Genomic DNA, 14,206 nt, shown 5'->3' with positions numbered 1-14,206 from the left:
AATGAGGAGAGGGGGAAGTGGGCGTAAATGCAACAAACAAACGGGGTTCTTGCATGATCTGACTTCCAGCAAGAGCAAATTGGATATTGAGCGTGGCACCTCTTATTTTGACATTTAAAATAACCTAGCAAAGTCTCCTTTTCCCAATTAATTTTGGTTGTGTTTCAAAGATTTATTTAACAATTCAACTTCAAATTCAATACAAATTTAAAAGAATTTTTATAAGCTGACTTCCCGCCCTCCTTCCCTAGGGGTTTCCATTCCCGCCCTTTCCTGCTGCATTATATAGCATACTTTCTATCGGTCGCATTTCCCCTTCGTCACAATTCGTTGTTCCTTTATTTTTGGCTTATTTCAGTTCATTACCTATTTCCCATCTGCATTTATTATTTCGAATGAAATAATATGGACATGGGTGGCGCTGTGGTCTAAACCACGGAGCCTCTTGGGCTTGCCGAACAGAAGGTCGGCGGTTCGAATCCCTTCGATGGAGTGAGCTCCTGTTTCTCTGTCCCAGCTCTTGCCAACCTAGCAGTTCAAAAGCACACCAGTGCGAGTAGATAAATAGGTACTGCTGTGGCAGGAAGGTAAGTGGCGTTTCCGTGTGCTCGTTTCTGTCACGGTGTCCCGCTGCGCCAGAAGCGGTTCAGTCCTGCTGGCCACATGACCCGGAGAGCTGTCTGTGGACAAACACCGGCTTCCTTGGCCTGAAAGCGAGATGAGCGCCGCAACCCCAGAGTCGCCTTTGACTGGACTTCACTGTCCAGGGGTCCTTTACCTTTTTTTTTAACCTTATTTATTATTTCGAATGAAATAACCTCGTAAAGTCTTGATGCTCCACTTTGAGTGTTCCTGTGTGAACGGGGGACGTGGTTTTGTATTCCCGGCGCACAAGATGTCGCAGAAGTTCCATGTGGCGGCCTTGCGAGCTCACATGCTCCAGACTTGGGAGTTTCCAAATGGACACGCCCTTTGTCCCGTGCAACGATTTGGATGGGAAAATGGGTCCAAAGGGGAGGAGGAAGCCTCAAGATTGTCGTGCTCCTCCTCCAGCCTCTTGCAGATGTTACACATCCTCCCTTGTGACTATCGCGGTGTGAAACAGACGCACCCTTTTGGTCTTTAGCCTTTCTGACCAGGAGGGAAATGCAAGAACGTCTTTTCTTGCACTGTGATGCTAAGACGGCCAAATTGTCTGATGAAATCCTATTAAGGCAAGACGATCCCTGCGCTATTGAGCATGCAACAGCTGGCAAGTAACTTCGTTATTTTCTTTTTTTGGGGGGGGTTCCTGTTTATTTCTGCAGACGTGCGTACCGTATTTTTCGCTCTATAAGACACACCAGACCATAAGACGCACCTAGTTTTTGGAGGAGGAAAACAAGAAAAAAAAAATCTGAATCTCAGAAGCCAGAACTGCAAGAAGGATCGCTGCGCAGTGAAAGCAGCAATCCCTCTGGCTGTTCTGGCTCCTGGTTTAGCTGCGCAGCCTGCATTCGCTGCATAAGACGCACACACACTTCCCCTTACTTATTAGGAGGGAAAAAGTGAGTTTTATAGAGCAAAAAATATGGTATATACTCCGTGTGAGAAATGAACTAGAGCTGCTTGCATTTTCAGTCAGCAGGTGGCGCCTTGCGAGGCAAAATAAACATGGACGCTTTAGAGTGATAGCAATAGGACTCAAGGGCTTCGTTTAAAACCTTGCAGTATCTTTCTCAGAGTAACCTGCCCTGCAATTGTCTTTTGTAGAAGTCGGATTGCAGCAAAATTTACAGGACACCAAAGTATCTCTGAGCCTAATGAGTTCCATTTCTCTTCCCAGCAACCCCAAAATACAAGTCGCTGCGATTGAGGGTGGCGCTCTGCAAAAACTGCTGGTGATTTTGGCCACAGATCAGCCCCTGGCTGTGAAGAAAAAGGTAAGGGAAGAGCAATATGTGCTTGGCTGTCTTTCAGGAGCAGCTTGGATAATTGCATTTTGTAGGAGAACGCCTGTAGCCCTCTGTAGGTGGACGTTCGTAGACCTAAGGCTCGAATGTGTTTTGGCTGTGCAAACAGATCAGGCCAATGCACCGAACAAGAGTCACCCCTCAAATTAAAAATGGTTGCATCCCTTCATTGGGCAGCTAAGTTTAGCTCCTTAGGCTGCAGTCTTCCTCCTGCAGTAGCCAGACCTAGTCATTTCCAGACTTGATAATCTCATTTAATTTGAGAGGGCCGGTTATCTGACGTGCTTTTGCACAGCTGTAGTATCAGACCATTTAAGAGAGGCACCTGTCCCAGTGGTTCCCAGTATATGTTAGATTGAAAATAACACTATGGAGGGAAAATATTATATTATATATATTTTCGTGCTGAATTAGTTCAGTGTTGGGTGCTTGTAGAAGATGGGTTTTGCAGGACTATTTGCAACCTTATCAGGATTGCAAATTTACTCAGGAAGTTGGTTATCCTCTGCCGCCTTTTGTACATCACGTGCGTAGGCCCGAGCAAATTTTTCTCCTTGTGGGATCTGAAAAAAAATGTCCGTCCTATTCCTCTGTGAACCAAATTCTCAGTCAGTTACAATCTAAAGCACGCCCCAGAGCTCCAGTGCTGTATTTTGAAATAAAATTAGCTTTGAGAGAGCAGGAAACAGTGAGATGGGAGTATGTGTGGCCTAGAGATATATTAGAGATATATTATATTAACACGTTCCCCCTTCCACACACTTTTTGTTGGGTTCTCCTCTGTCCTCTAATCTTAATAGGATCCCAAGATAAGGAAAAGCAAGTATATCTAGGCTCCACCTCCTACTGGCAAAACTGGGCACCTGATTATTTCAAATTAATTTTTCACGGCAATCAAGGCTGCGGGTTTGATCCTGGTATGGGAACAGCTGCATATTCCTGCAATTGCAGGGGGTTGGACTAGAGGAGGAGGAGAAGAAGAAGAGTTTGGATTTGATATCCCGCTTTATCGCTACCCGAAGGAGTTTCAAAGCGGCTCACATTCTCCTTTCCCTTCCTCCCCCACAACAAACACTCTGTGAGGTGAGTGGGGCTGAGAGACTTCAGAGAAGTGTGACTAGCCCAAGGTCACCCAGCAGCTGCATGTGGAGGAGCGGAGACGCGAACCCAGTTCCCCAGATTACGAGTCCACCGCTCTTAACCACTACACCACACTGGCCCTCGGGGTCTCTTCCAACTCTACAATTGGGTGAAAGTCCAACATTTCATAAGAATGTAGGAAGGGCATGCTGCCTCTGTTAACTGGAGTCAATGTATAGCCATCATGTGCAAGGGTCTTTATGTACAGTGGTACCTCATGTTAAGAACTTAATTTGTTCTGAAGGTCTGTTCTTAGCCTGAAACTGTTCTTAACCTGAAGCACCACTTTAGCTAATGGGGCCTCCTGCTGCCACCGCGCCACCGGAGCACGATTTCTGTTCTCATCCTGAAGCAAAGTTCTTAACCTGAGGTACTATTTCTGGGTTAGCGGAGTCTGTAACCTGAAGCGTATGTAACCTGAAGCGTATGTAACCCGAGGTACCACTGTATTTCAGTTGTCTTTAGTTCTTACGTTGTGCTAATTGAATTTATTCTCTGCTGCAATACTACTACTACTAATAATAACAACAACAGTAATAATAATTTGAGCATGGCTATTCTCTGGGAATTATAAAGAAAGCGCAATTGCATGCTCTTTCCTGGGTTACGTTGCCATTTGCTAGGATTGGCTTTTTGTGATTGCATCCGCAGCACCGAGGCCCTTTTGAAAGGCAAGGCGCTCTCATTGCGTGGTCTGTTTTCTAGAGCGCTGCGGGGCAGATTGCCCTGTACGGTACAGACTTTCAGGAAGGAAACTTAACTCACCCCACTGGCAGGCTTGAATTTCGGAGGCTAACGAACATTGGAGTGGACATTCAGGGGATGAGATAATTGCTTCATGCAGTTCAGTAATCCGCCTCCAGCAGTGACCAATATCGGATGCTTTTGTAAGGGGCAACGCCAGATAATGCCCCCAGCTAAATGTTCAGGATTGATGGGCCCGAGAGGGTTGGTGCTTTGCTGCTTCTTCAGCGATCAGTTTACTCCCTGGTGCATGAGATCCAGTTACCCTTATCTTATCAAGCAGAGTTACTGTTGTTGATGCCAGCCACAACTGTTTCCTCATAAACCTCTGAGCCTCTGCATTCAGAGACCCTTTTGCAACGGCAGAGTAAATAGGCAGCACCTTGTATTAATTCACGAGGCTCTACTGTATTCAGGGCTGCGCTGCCAAGAATGTGACAAAGGCTGCCCTGGGATAGGTCTCCCTTCTCCCCGTGTTCAGAACCCCGAGTTTCTCTGGATGGGAAACAGAAAAAGGTGCAAGAGACTGATGGATAGGTTCATGTAACAGCGAAATGCTTCCTGAGGGAGAATCCCTTACTAGATGCAGAGCCTTATATAAAGCTGCACTTGCAGAAATATATTTACGGCATGTTCCTGAAAGCTACACTGAGCGTATTGTTAATCTGACAAAGTGTTCTAACCGTCTCCTAGAGGGAAGGGAGGCAGAGAGTGGAGAACACCCTCGTTCAGTCCACCAAAGTTACTTTATTGCAGTATATTGTCCTTTTTTTGTTTTCTTTTTAATGTGTGTGTCCATCTCAAGTGTTTAGCAGCATCCACATAGTGGGGGGGGGTTGTGTTTGGAATTTCTCCTCCTCCTCCTCCTCCTCCTCCTCCTCCAGCTCCATTTTACTGCACTAGAGGGCTTGTTCTGCAAATTGCTTCGAGAACCAATGTGCTACAGTGGTTGGAGTGTCGGACTAAGACCTCTGGAGACCAGGGTTCAAATCCCCACTCAGCCATGAAACTCACTGGGTGACTTTGGGCCAGTCACTGCCTCTCAGACTAATCTGCCTTACGTGGTTGTTGTGGGAATTAAACGAAGAAGGGAAGAAGCTTCTGTGGCCATCACACAGGGTCCCCGGACGTTTGACGGTCTATTGATCTCTGTGCCCCCACTGTGCTCGCTTTCCCGCTGCCACCAACCCTTTACTCTCGGGTAAAACACTGAGTCCAGACAGTTGTTAAAATTGAACCAAATAAACAAGTTTATTTTATAAGCATTAACAAGTTTATGGTTTCTCAGATAATAATCCTGTCATTTTCTTAACTTTAGTTTCTTTACCGGCCTATACCTTCCTAATACCATTACCTTGCCCGCCAGCATTTTAAGATCGCCCCGGGACAGTGGAGAAGTCTCCGCTGTCCCGGGAAGGCAGGCGGGGGGGAGCAAAGACTTTTGCCCCCCGCCGACCTTCAGAAGAGGTCCAGGACCTCTTCTGAAGGCCGGCGGTGGGCGAAAGTCTTTGCTCCCGACCGCCAGCATTTTAAAAGAGGTCCCCGGAGATTTCCCTATGGGCTTTCTTCTTGCAAAGCAAGCCCATAGGGAAATTCGTCTGGCGAAGCACCTCGAAAAACGGAAAACTCTTCTTGCAAGTTTTCCATCTTGCGAGGCATTCGTCTTGCGAGGTACCACTGTAGCTTCATAAAAATGGGAAGAGGCAGAACTTGTATTCTACTACTAGTACAGTGGTACCTCGGGTTACAGATGCTTCAGGTGACAGGCGCTTCAGGTTACAGACCCCACTAACCCAGAAATAGTACCTCAGGTTAAGAACTTTGCTTCAGGATGAGAACAGAAATCGAGCAGCGGCGGCAGGAGGCCCCATTAGCTAAAGTGGTACTTCAGGTTAAGAACAGTTCAGGTTAGGAGAAGCAGGACTAAGATGTGGAGATATGCTTCAGAGACCCAGGCCACGGGGAACTCTGAGAAATTAATACAGTGGTACCTCAGGTTACATACGCTTCAGGTTACAGACTCCGCTAACCCAGAAATAGTACCTCGGGTTAAGAGCTTTGCTTCAGGATGAGAACAGAAATCGTGCTCCGGCGGTGTGGCGGCAGCAGGAGGCCCCATTAGCTAAAGTGGTGCTTCAGGTTAAGAACAGTTTCAGGTTAAGAACGGACCTCCGGAACGAATTAAGTACTTAACCCGAGGTACCACTGTAAATACCATTTGGACTATAATTTGATCTTTTTTATTTTAGTTTTTTATTTTAATTGATGTATTATGATTGGATATTCAATTGGATGTTTTTTTATTGGAAAATCAATAAAAAATATTTTTTTAAAAAAAGAACAATTCAGGTTAAGAACGGACCTCCAGAACGAATTAAGTTCTTAACCCGAGGTACCACTGTAGTAGTAATAATAATAATAATTTATTGAAACATTTTTATAATAAGAGAAAAGAAAGGAAGGAAGGAAGAAAACCTAGCATTGTTGATATAGAAGAGATAGCTGTGCGAGGGAAGAGAGCCTGTTTTCTACTTGGTCTGCATGGAGTTGGGGGTCTGTGAAAGTCCGCAAAATATTGTGAAGCCAGTAGGGAATGCCAGGTGCCTGGGCATTTTCAGAAACCGAAAAGTATTGTTATTTATAAATGATTGTAATCTATGAGGCCGTTTCCCGGAGTGAAAACCTCTTTATTGGGTGCCTTCAGACTTTGGCTCTACGAATTCCCCAAAGTGAAACCGTGATGAAAATACAGTGGTACCTCGGGTTACATACACTTCAGGTTACAGACTCCACTAACCCAGAAATAGTACCTCGGGTTAAGAACTTTGCTTCAGGATGAGAACAGAAATCGTGCTCCAGCAGCGTGGTGGCAACGGGAGGCCCCATTAGCTAAAGTGGTGCTTCAGGTTAAGAACAGTTTCAGGTTAAGAACAGACCTCCGGAATGAATTAAGTACTTAACCCGAGGTACCACTGTATAGACAAATTGTTTATTAGGGGCAAGGGAGGTGTCGGGGGGCACGTTCCGGAGGAGTTGTGCGGGAAAGCTTTCGGCAGACCAGAAGCGTCGCCAACGCTCTTGTTGTGTTTTGTTCCCAGGCTCTCTTTGCATTGTCGTCCATGTTGCGGCAGTTCCCCTACGCCCAGCAGCAGTTCCTCAAGCTTGGAGGCCTTCAAGTGCTTCGCCATCTCTGCACAGAGAAAGGGACGGAGATGTTGCACATCCGCATTGTGACGCTTCTCTATGACTTAGTCGTGGAAAAGGTAAGTGGAGCTGTTGTGCGGCACAGATTAGCGGGAGTAATAATAATAATAATAATAATAATAATAATAATAATAATAATAATAATTTTTATTTGTACCCCGCCCTCCCCAGCCAAGGCCAGGCTCAGGGCGGCTAACAAGCAATAATAAAAACAAGTTGAATGAATACAACTTAAAAACGAGATTAAAATGCAACATTAAAATATTGAAACATTAAAATATTAAAATGCAGCCTCATCACATGAGGAGAAAGGAAAAAGAAAGAGGGGGACGGAATCAAATTGGCTCCAAGCCAAAGGCCAGGCAGAACAACTCTGTCTTACAGGCCCTGCGGAAAGAAATCAGATCCTGCAGGGCCCTGGTCTCATGAGGCAGAGCGTTCCACCAGGCCGGAGCCAGTGTTGAAAAGGCCCTGGCTCTGGTTGAAGCTAATCTAACTTCCTTAGGGCCCGGGACCACTAGAGTGTTGCTATTTATGGACCTTGAGGCTCTCCGTGGGGCAGACCGGGAGAGGCGGTCCCCAAGTATTTATTTATACCCCGCCCATCTAGCTGGGTTTCCCCAGCCACTCTGGGCGGCTTCCAACAGAACACTAAAATACAATAATAGTGAGGACGAGTCAGGTGTCCCTGGAAGGAGAAATTCATCCAAACCCTCCTTTTAGCCGGGGGGGGGGGGGAAGGAGGGAGAGAGAGAGAGAGAGAGAGAGAGAGAGAGAATGAGAGCTGTATTTTCATCACTACTGGAGTAGAAGAACTGGAACGGTGGAGCCAAATAAGTGTGACCTTCTTCCATTGGCAGGTGGCTGTTCATCTGTCAGTCACCTGACACCACGACGGCATCAGGTGGCAACTTGCTAGAGTCTCCCCAGCTCTCATCCATTTTCAAAATGATTCACCTAACACCCCTTACAGGAATCCTGCAAGTTAGGGCATTATCACCGTTCCCCTGCGAGAAGGTGGCTGGCTTCCCGCTGCCACCTGGCTAATTCGTCCAAAAACAGAAATTCAGACTAAGTCTTCCAGAATCGCAGCTCTGAATCTGTTTGCTCAAACCTCGTGTGTCTCCTCTGGAAAAGGCAATTATCTTGCTCTGTATCGATGACTCATCATTGCCCAGAATCTCTTTACAGGGAAAACTTTGCAAAAGTCGTGGACGATTGCGTTTGGCATGCCGCGATGCGGCAAGTTACAAATTAGAGGCCATCCTCTGAATGCATTATTCTGTTTATTGAATACTTCCTTTTTCTACAGCTCAGTAGTGTGACAATTAGGGACGCGGGTGGCGCTGTGGGTTAAACCACAGAGCCTAGGGCTTGCCGGTCAGAAGGTTGGCGGTTCGAATCCCTGCGACAGGGTGAGCTCCCGTTGCTTGGTCCCTACTCCTGCCAACCTAGTAGTTCGAAAGCACATCAAAGTGCAAGTAGATAAATGGTACCACTCCGGTGGGAAGGTAAACGGCATTTCCGTGCGCTGCTCTGGTTCGCCAGAAATGGCTTAGTCATGCTGGCCACATGACCCGGAAACTGTACGCCGGCTCCCTCGGCCAATAAAGCGAGATGAGCGCCACAACCCCAGAGTCGGTCATGACTGGACCTAATGGTCAGGGGTCCCTTTACCTTTACGTAGTGTGACATTTTCGTACATAGGCTTGTTTAGTCCACAGATGGGGGAACTCTGTGGCCCTCCACATATGATGTTCGACTCCCCAACCCTCATCGCCCTCGGCCAGCAAGGTGCAAAGGTCAGAACGATGGGAGATCAGCTGTAGAGCAATGACTTATGGAGGACAGAAGGTTCTTCACTCTTAATTTAGTGCATGGCTGATATCACCTGCTGGAAGTTTCATCCAACTCCTCAGCTGATGATAGAAGGAGATGAAGACTGCATCTCAAGGTGTAGTTGAACCTGCCTATGTTGTTTAACCCATTGCAGATGAGCTTGGGCACGTCTACTTCCTCAAAAGCCATTGGCTTAATAATAATAATGATAATAATAATAATACAGTCATACCTCAGGTTCAATGTGCTTCAGGTTGAGCGCTTTTGGTTGTGCTCCATGGCAACCCGGAAGTAACGGAGTGCATTACTTTCGGGTTTCGCTGCTCGCACATGCGCAGATGTTCAAAATGACATCACACGCATGCGTGGAAGCGGCAAAACACAGCACGCGCAGACACGCCGTCGCATCTTACGTTCTATTCAGGATGCGAACGGGGCTCTGGAACGGATCCCGTTCACATCCCGAGGTACCACTGTAATAATAATTTTATTTATACCCTGCCCATCTGGCTGGGTTTCCCAGCCACTCTGGTCGGCTCCCAACAGAGGACTAAAAACAGAACAAAACACCAAACATTAAAAGCTTCCCTAAACAGGGCTGCCATCAGATGTCTTCTAAAAGCCAGATAGTTGTTTATTTCCTTGACATCTGGTGGGAGGGCGTTCCGCAGGGCGGGCGTCACCACCAAGAATGCCCCGACACCCACCCGCCCCTTCTCCCCCCCAAAACAGTACTTCTGTCTTGTCAGGATTCAACCTCAGTCTGTTAGCTGCCATCCATCCTCCAACCTCCTCCAGGACCTTCACCGCCTTCACTGGTTCTGATTTGATAGAGAGGTAGAGCTTCACTTTGCACTTCTGTGCATCAAATTCATGATATGGCAAGTAGGAAAGGCCAGGAGGGGTGGCAGAGTTGGCAAGTCTTGCAAAGGGCATGTGAGTGAGTGCGCTTTCGCCACACCTCGAGTCTCTCGGGCCTGAATGGCCACCTGGCTTTGCAGAATGCATTGCTGCTGTTCTGCTTGCCCTTTTGGCTTATGCACCCATTTCATCATCTAGCACCCTGTTTTCTGCAGCTGCTGCAAACACGACTGTGGCGTGCTGCCTGCGTTGGGCTATTCCCAACATGCAGGTTACAGCGAGGCATCTCAGAAAGTCTTTAGCGCAGCCCAAGATGCGGGGGAGCATGGCATGTTCCCAGGGCGCGTTCCCCTATAATTTGGCTGATTTGACTCTGTTTCGATGGGTTGAGAAGAGCAATCTTCCTTAATGATAATATACTAGCTAGGAGATCCTTGCGATTAAGATCTAATTAATGAAGCACATATATAGCAATTACCACAGGAGGCTGCCAAGTTAAAAAAAAAAGCACAGGAATGCTTAAAAAAAAAATACAGCACCCCAACTCCCTGAGTTTTGTGTCTCGCAGCACTGTGCTGTAAGCAACCCTTTTAGTGCACATGGCTGGCCGTGCCAATCCGTGAGTCTTGCCGCTGGAGCTCAGCTTCTTGGCTGCGTCCACATTGATTCTTCCTGTGGAAGAAGAAGAGCAATTTCCCCTTTGACTACCACTGTGGTAGCCCTGATCTAGCAGGGGGAGCTTGATAATTGTACAGCATAATGGTTTTTTGAGGGGAGCTCCCTGTGTGGGAAAAGCCTGTTTCCTCCTTTTTCTTCACACCTACCGTATTTTTCGCTCTATAAGGCGCACCTACTTTTTTGGGGGGGGGGGGGAATTCAAGAAAAAAATAATGCAGCTCTTGGGGGCTTTTGCAGGAGGTGGAGGAAGTGAGAGAGCCCCACTCTGTCCCTTCCCCCACCTCCCGCAAAAGCCAGGGATAGCCGCGCGAAGCCTCCGCAGAGCAGCGGGATGAAGGCTCCCCGCTGCCCTGCGGAGGCTTCGCAGGCTACCCCAGAGCTGCTCGACCCAAAGAGCAGGTCAGGGAGCAACAGAAAGGCTTGTGGGGCTGGCGGTGGGGAAAGCCGAGCTTCCCTCACCGCCAGCCCTGGGGAACCGGAAAGCTGTGTGCAGCCTTTCCACTGCTCCCCTAGCTTGTGGGGCTGGCGAGGGAAGCCCGGGTCCCCCCTCCCAGCCCCAGGGACCACACATTCGCTCCATAAGACGCACAGACATTTCCCCTTAGGTTTTAAGAGGAAAAAAGTGTGTCTTATGGAGCGAAAAATACGGTAACTGCTGCCGTTTCCTCGTGGAAGCAACAGAAGGATGAAATAGTTCGGACTAGGGACTCGGCTACACTAGCAAAGAAAAAGCGCTTTATATGCGTTGTATATGCATTATAGCACTGTGACACCAGATGGCACTGTGGAGTTTTTGCCAACCCAATTTCTCATGCACAGTTCACAACCCGTTTAACTGAAACACTTCTTTGATGTGTCTAGATCCAGCCCGGGTTGTGGCCAGCTTCTGGTCTGGTTGATTTCATTCCTTAGAGGAGCTTCTCCTTTCCTTTCCTTTAAGGGCTACAGGAGACTAGGCATCCACATCGTGGATGTTTGCAAATTGGATTTCAAAAAAGCAAAAGGCCCGGTGATAAAACCGCTAGCACATTTGCAAGGCGAAGCAGCGTCCGAAGTGCTTGAAATAAATAAGAGAACTTGACGATGACTGTTTTGTTGAAGAATGGAAGCCTTTTTCGGACTGTTTAAAGAAATATTATATAAATATGATGAATTCACGAGCAGGATTTGAAATAGGAGCAACAGAAGAAATGAGAGAATATAGCATTGAAGATATTGTGCAGAAGGAGGGTGGGAAGAGAAATTAAAACACCACATAAAATGGGGTGGGAAGTTGGAAAAAGATGAATTTTATGTACAGTGGTACCTCGAGTTACATACGCTTCAGGTTACAGACTCATTCAGGTGTCCTACATGCCAGGAAATTAAATTCCTGCAGATCTATTGTCTAAGGTTGTTAATAGAGAACAACTTAAGGTTTATGTACAGAAGTTGAAATTGGGTTGAATCACAGGGACTACAGGTTACAGGGAAAGGGGGAGGGTGTTAGGATATAGTTCTGTTCCACCTTAAAAGGGTCAGGCATGATTGTTGTGTATCACATGCCTGTTTACTCTCAGCACTGTCTGCGGGGAACTTCCGTTGTGTGTAGCTTTTGTATTCTGGCTGTTTTCCTGGACACGGAGGCAAGCAGTCATGTTTTTCCTTTTTTCTGAACTACGTTGAATAAATCTGTAAATATGCTCTCCTGTCTGCATCTTTCATTGTGGAGACTCTGCTGAAAGGGTGTGCACGGATCTTGGAATGTCTCTGAGGCTCGTGTCGCTAATTGACTGATGCTGTTCTACGGGAGACCAGTGATCGTCTGGAGACGACTGGGGGTCTGCCTGATGCCTCCGTCTCCCTGGCAGTATCCCAACAGACTCCACTAACCCAGAAATAGTACCTTGGGTTAAGAACTTTGCTTCAGGATGAGAACAGAAATTGCGCGGCGGCAGTGGGAGGCCCCATTAGCTAAAGTGGTGCTTCAGGTTAAGAACAGTTTCGGGTTAAGAACGGACCTCCGGAATGAATTAAGTACGTAACCAGAGGTACCACTGTATTGAAGTATATATGTTAAGCTTTTGAAAAATTAACAAAAAGTTATTACCAAAATCAAATAAATGAAAGTGCAGGATAATAATTTTAAGGAACTTTATTGCAGCTGTCGCTCAAGGACTCGCCGGATGACGACGACCAGTTCCGGGAGAGAGCCCAGCAGTACAGCCAAGTGATCTTGCTCCCAGCCATTGTCGAACAAGGCTGGTGCGGGATAATTCCTAACCTCCTGAGGATGCCAGAGCACGATGCCAGGGAGAAGGTTTTGAAGACCGTGCATGTGCTGCTAGCTTCCTGCAGGGACAGCTACAAAGCAGATCACAGCCTCAGCCATACACTGAGCCTCCTTCGCCAAGAATACGAAGTGCTGGCGGCGGACGAACAAAAGGAAGGAGAAGATGACGGCTATTTTAAGGAAGTCCTCGGCTCTATAAATAGCCTGGCCCAGCAGCTGAAATGAAGACTTTACCCTAGCCTTGCTGAGACGTTCGCTGGTACATGTGGGGACGTTGCGCAGAATAAACCACTGAACAAACCTTTTGGCTTTGTGCAGTCCCTTAGGTGGCGAGTAAGCCCATACGCTCATTACAGAGCGAAGACTAGCTTCGTATGTGCAGTTGATGGTGTGTTTTATTTCTGAAAATCGCCATAAGAAGCAGGTTTAACGTGTCCCCGCAGTCATCACCTACGAAAAGAAGAGCCCCGCATTTCAAAACAACTCTCTGACGGGGAAATGGTCTTTACAAAGGAGTTCAGCCAGCGCATGGAGTTGGTTTGAGCCAGTCTGCTGCCTTAGTCACGTCAATAGAAATATTTTTAGAATGTGAGTATTAAGAGGGCGAGTGTATTCTAGTCTTTTTCTTATTTGGAAAGGCAACTTCTGGTGAAAGAAGATTTTTCTCAAAATGTTCAAGATGCTTTCTTTAACTGTTGTCTTTTTCCTGTGTATTTTCGAAGCCAGTTCCAACTTTCTGGTTTTTGTCCGTAGTTCCGTTGTTAAAAAATATTCTTCGGTTAGTCCAACACTTGATTTTGATCTTCCAGCTGGAACCCGAGAGTAAAGGGGACTGAACGGTGGATTGTGTAGAAAGGTTTTACTCCCCAAAAACTCATCTAGCTCAAACTATTTTTCAAACTATGTTCTGTGGGCTCCTCCTTGGCTGTTTGTCAGGCAGTTCCTCAGGTGAGAAGATAATAATAATAATAATAATAATAATAATAATAATAATAATAATAATTTATTATTTGTATCCCTCTGACTCTGGACGGCTTCCAACAAAGATTAAAAATACATTAAAATGTCACACATTAAAAACTTCCCTGAATAGGGCTGCCTTCAGGTGTCTTCTAAATGTCAGGAAGTTGTTTATCTTTTTGACATCTGGTGGGAGGGTGTTCCACAGGGTGGGTGCCACTACCGAGAAGACCCTCCTCCTGGTTCCCTGTAGCTTTGCTTCTCGCAGTGAGGGAACCACCAGAAGGCCCTTGGAGCCGGACCTCAGCGTCCAGACAGAACGATGGGGGTGGAGACGCTCCTTCAGGTCTATGGGGCCAAGGCCATTTAGGGCTTTAAAGGTCAGCACCAACACTTTGAATTGTGCTCTGAAACGTACTGGGAACCAATGTAGATCCTTCAAGACCGGTGTTATGTGGTCTCGGCAGGCACTCCTAGTCATCAGTCTAGCTGCCGCATTCTGGATTAGTTGTAGTTTCCGGGTCACCTTCAAAGGTAGCCCCACGTAGAGCGCATT

General features: G+C 46.9%; 1 protein-coding gene across 2 annotated transcripts in view; it reads left to right on the top strand.

Annotated features, from left to right (window-relative positions):
* Positions 1–12,991, top strand: part of SIL1 (SIL1 nucleotide exchange factor) — a 70,862-nt gene extending 57,871 nt beyond the window's left edge. For both annotated transcript variants that reach the window (XM_053380505.1, XM_053380504.1), the window contains 3 exons: positions 1,826–1,922; positions 6,935–7,099; positions 12,562–12,991. In XM_053380505.1, coding sequence (XP_053236480.1) covers positions 1,826–1,922; positions 6,935–7,099; positions 12,562–12,915 — 616 coding nt within the window. In that variant the 3' untranslated portion in view covers positions 12,916–12,991. The remainder of the gene's footprint in view (positions 1–1,825; positions 1,923–6,934; positions 7,100–12,561) is intronic.
* The last annotated feature ends 1,215 nt before the right edge of the window (positions 12,992–14,206 follow it).

The sequence above is a fragment of the Podarcis raffonei genome, chromosome 3 (genome assembly GCF_027172205.1).
Source record: "Podarcis raffonei isolate rPodRaf1 chromosome 3, rPodRaf1.pri, whole genome shotgun sequence".
Classification (NCBI taxonomy): Eukaryota; Metazoa; Chordata; class Lepidosauria; order Squamata; family Lacertidae; genus Podarcis; species Podarcis raffonei.
The sequence above is the reverse complement of the archived record's forward strand: the minus strand, read 5'-3'. Positions and strand labels throughout refer to the sequence as shown.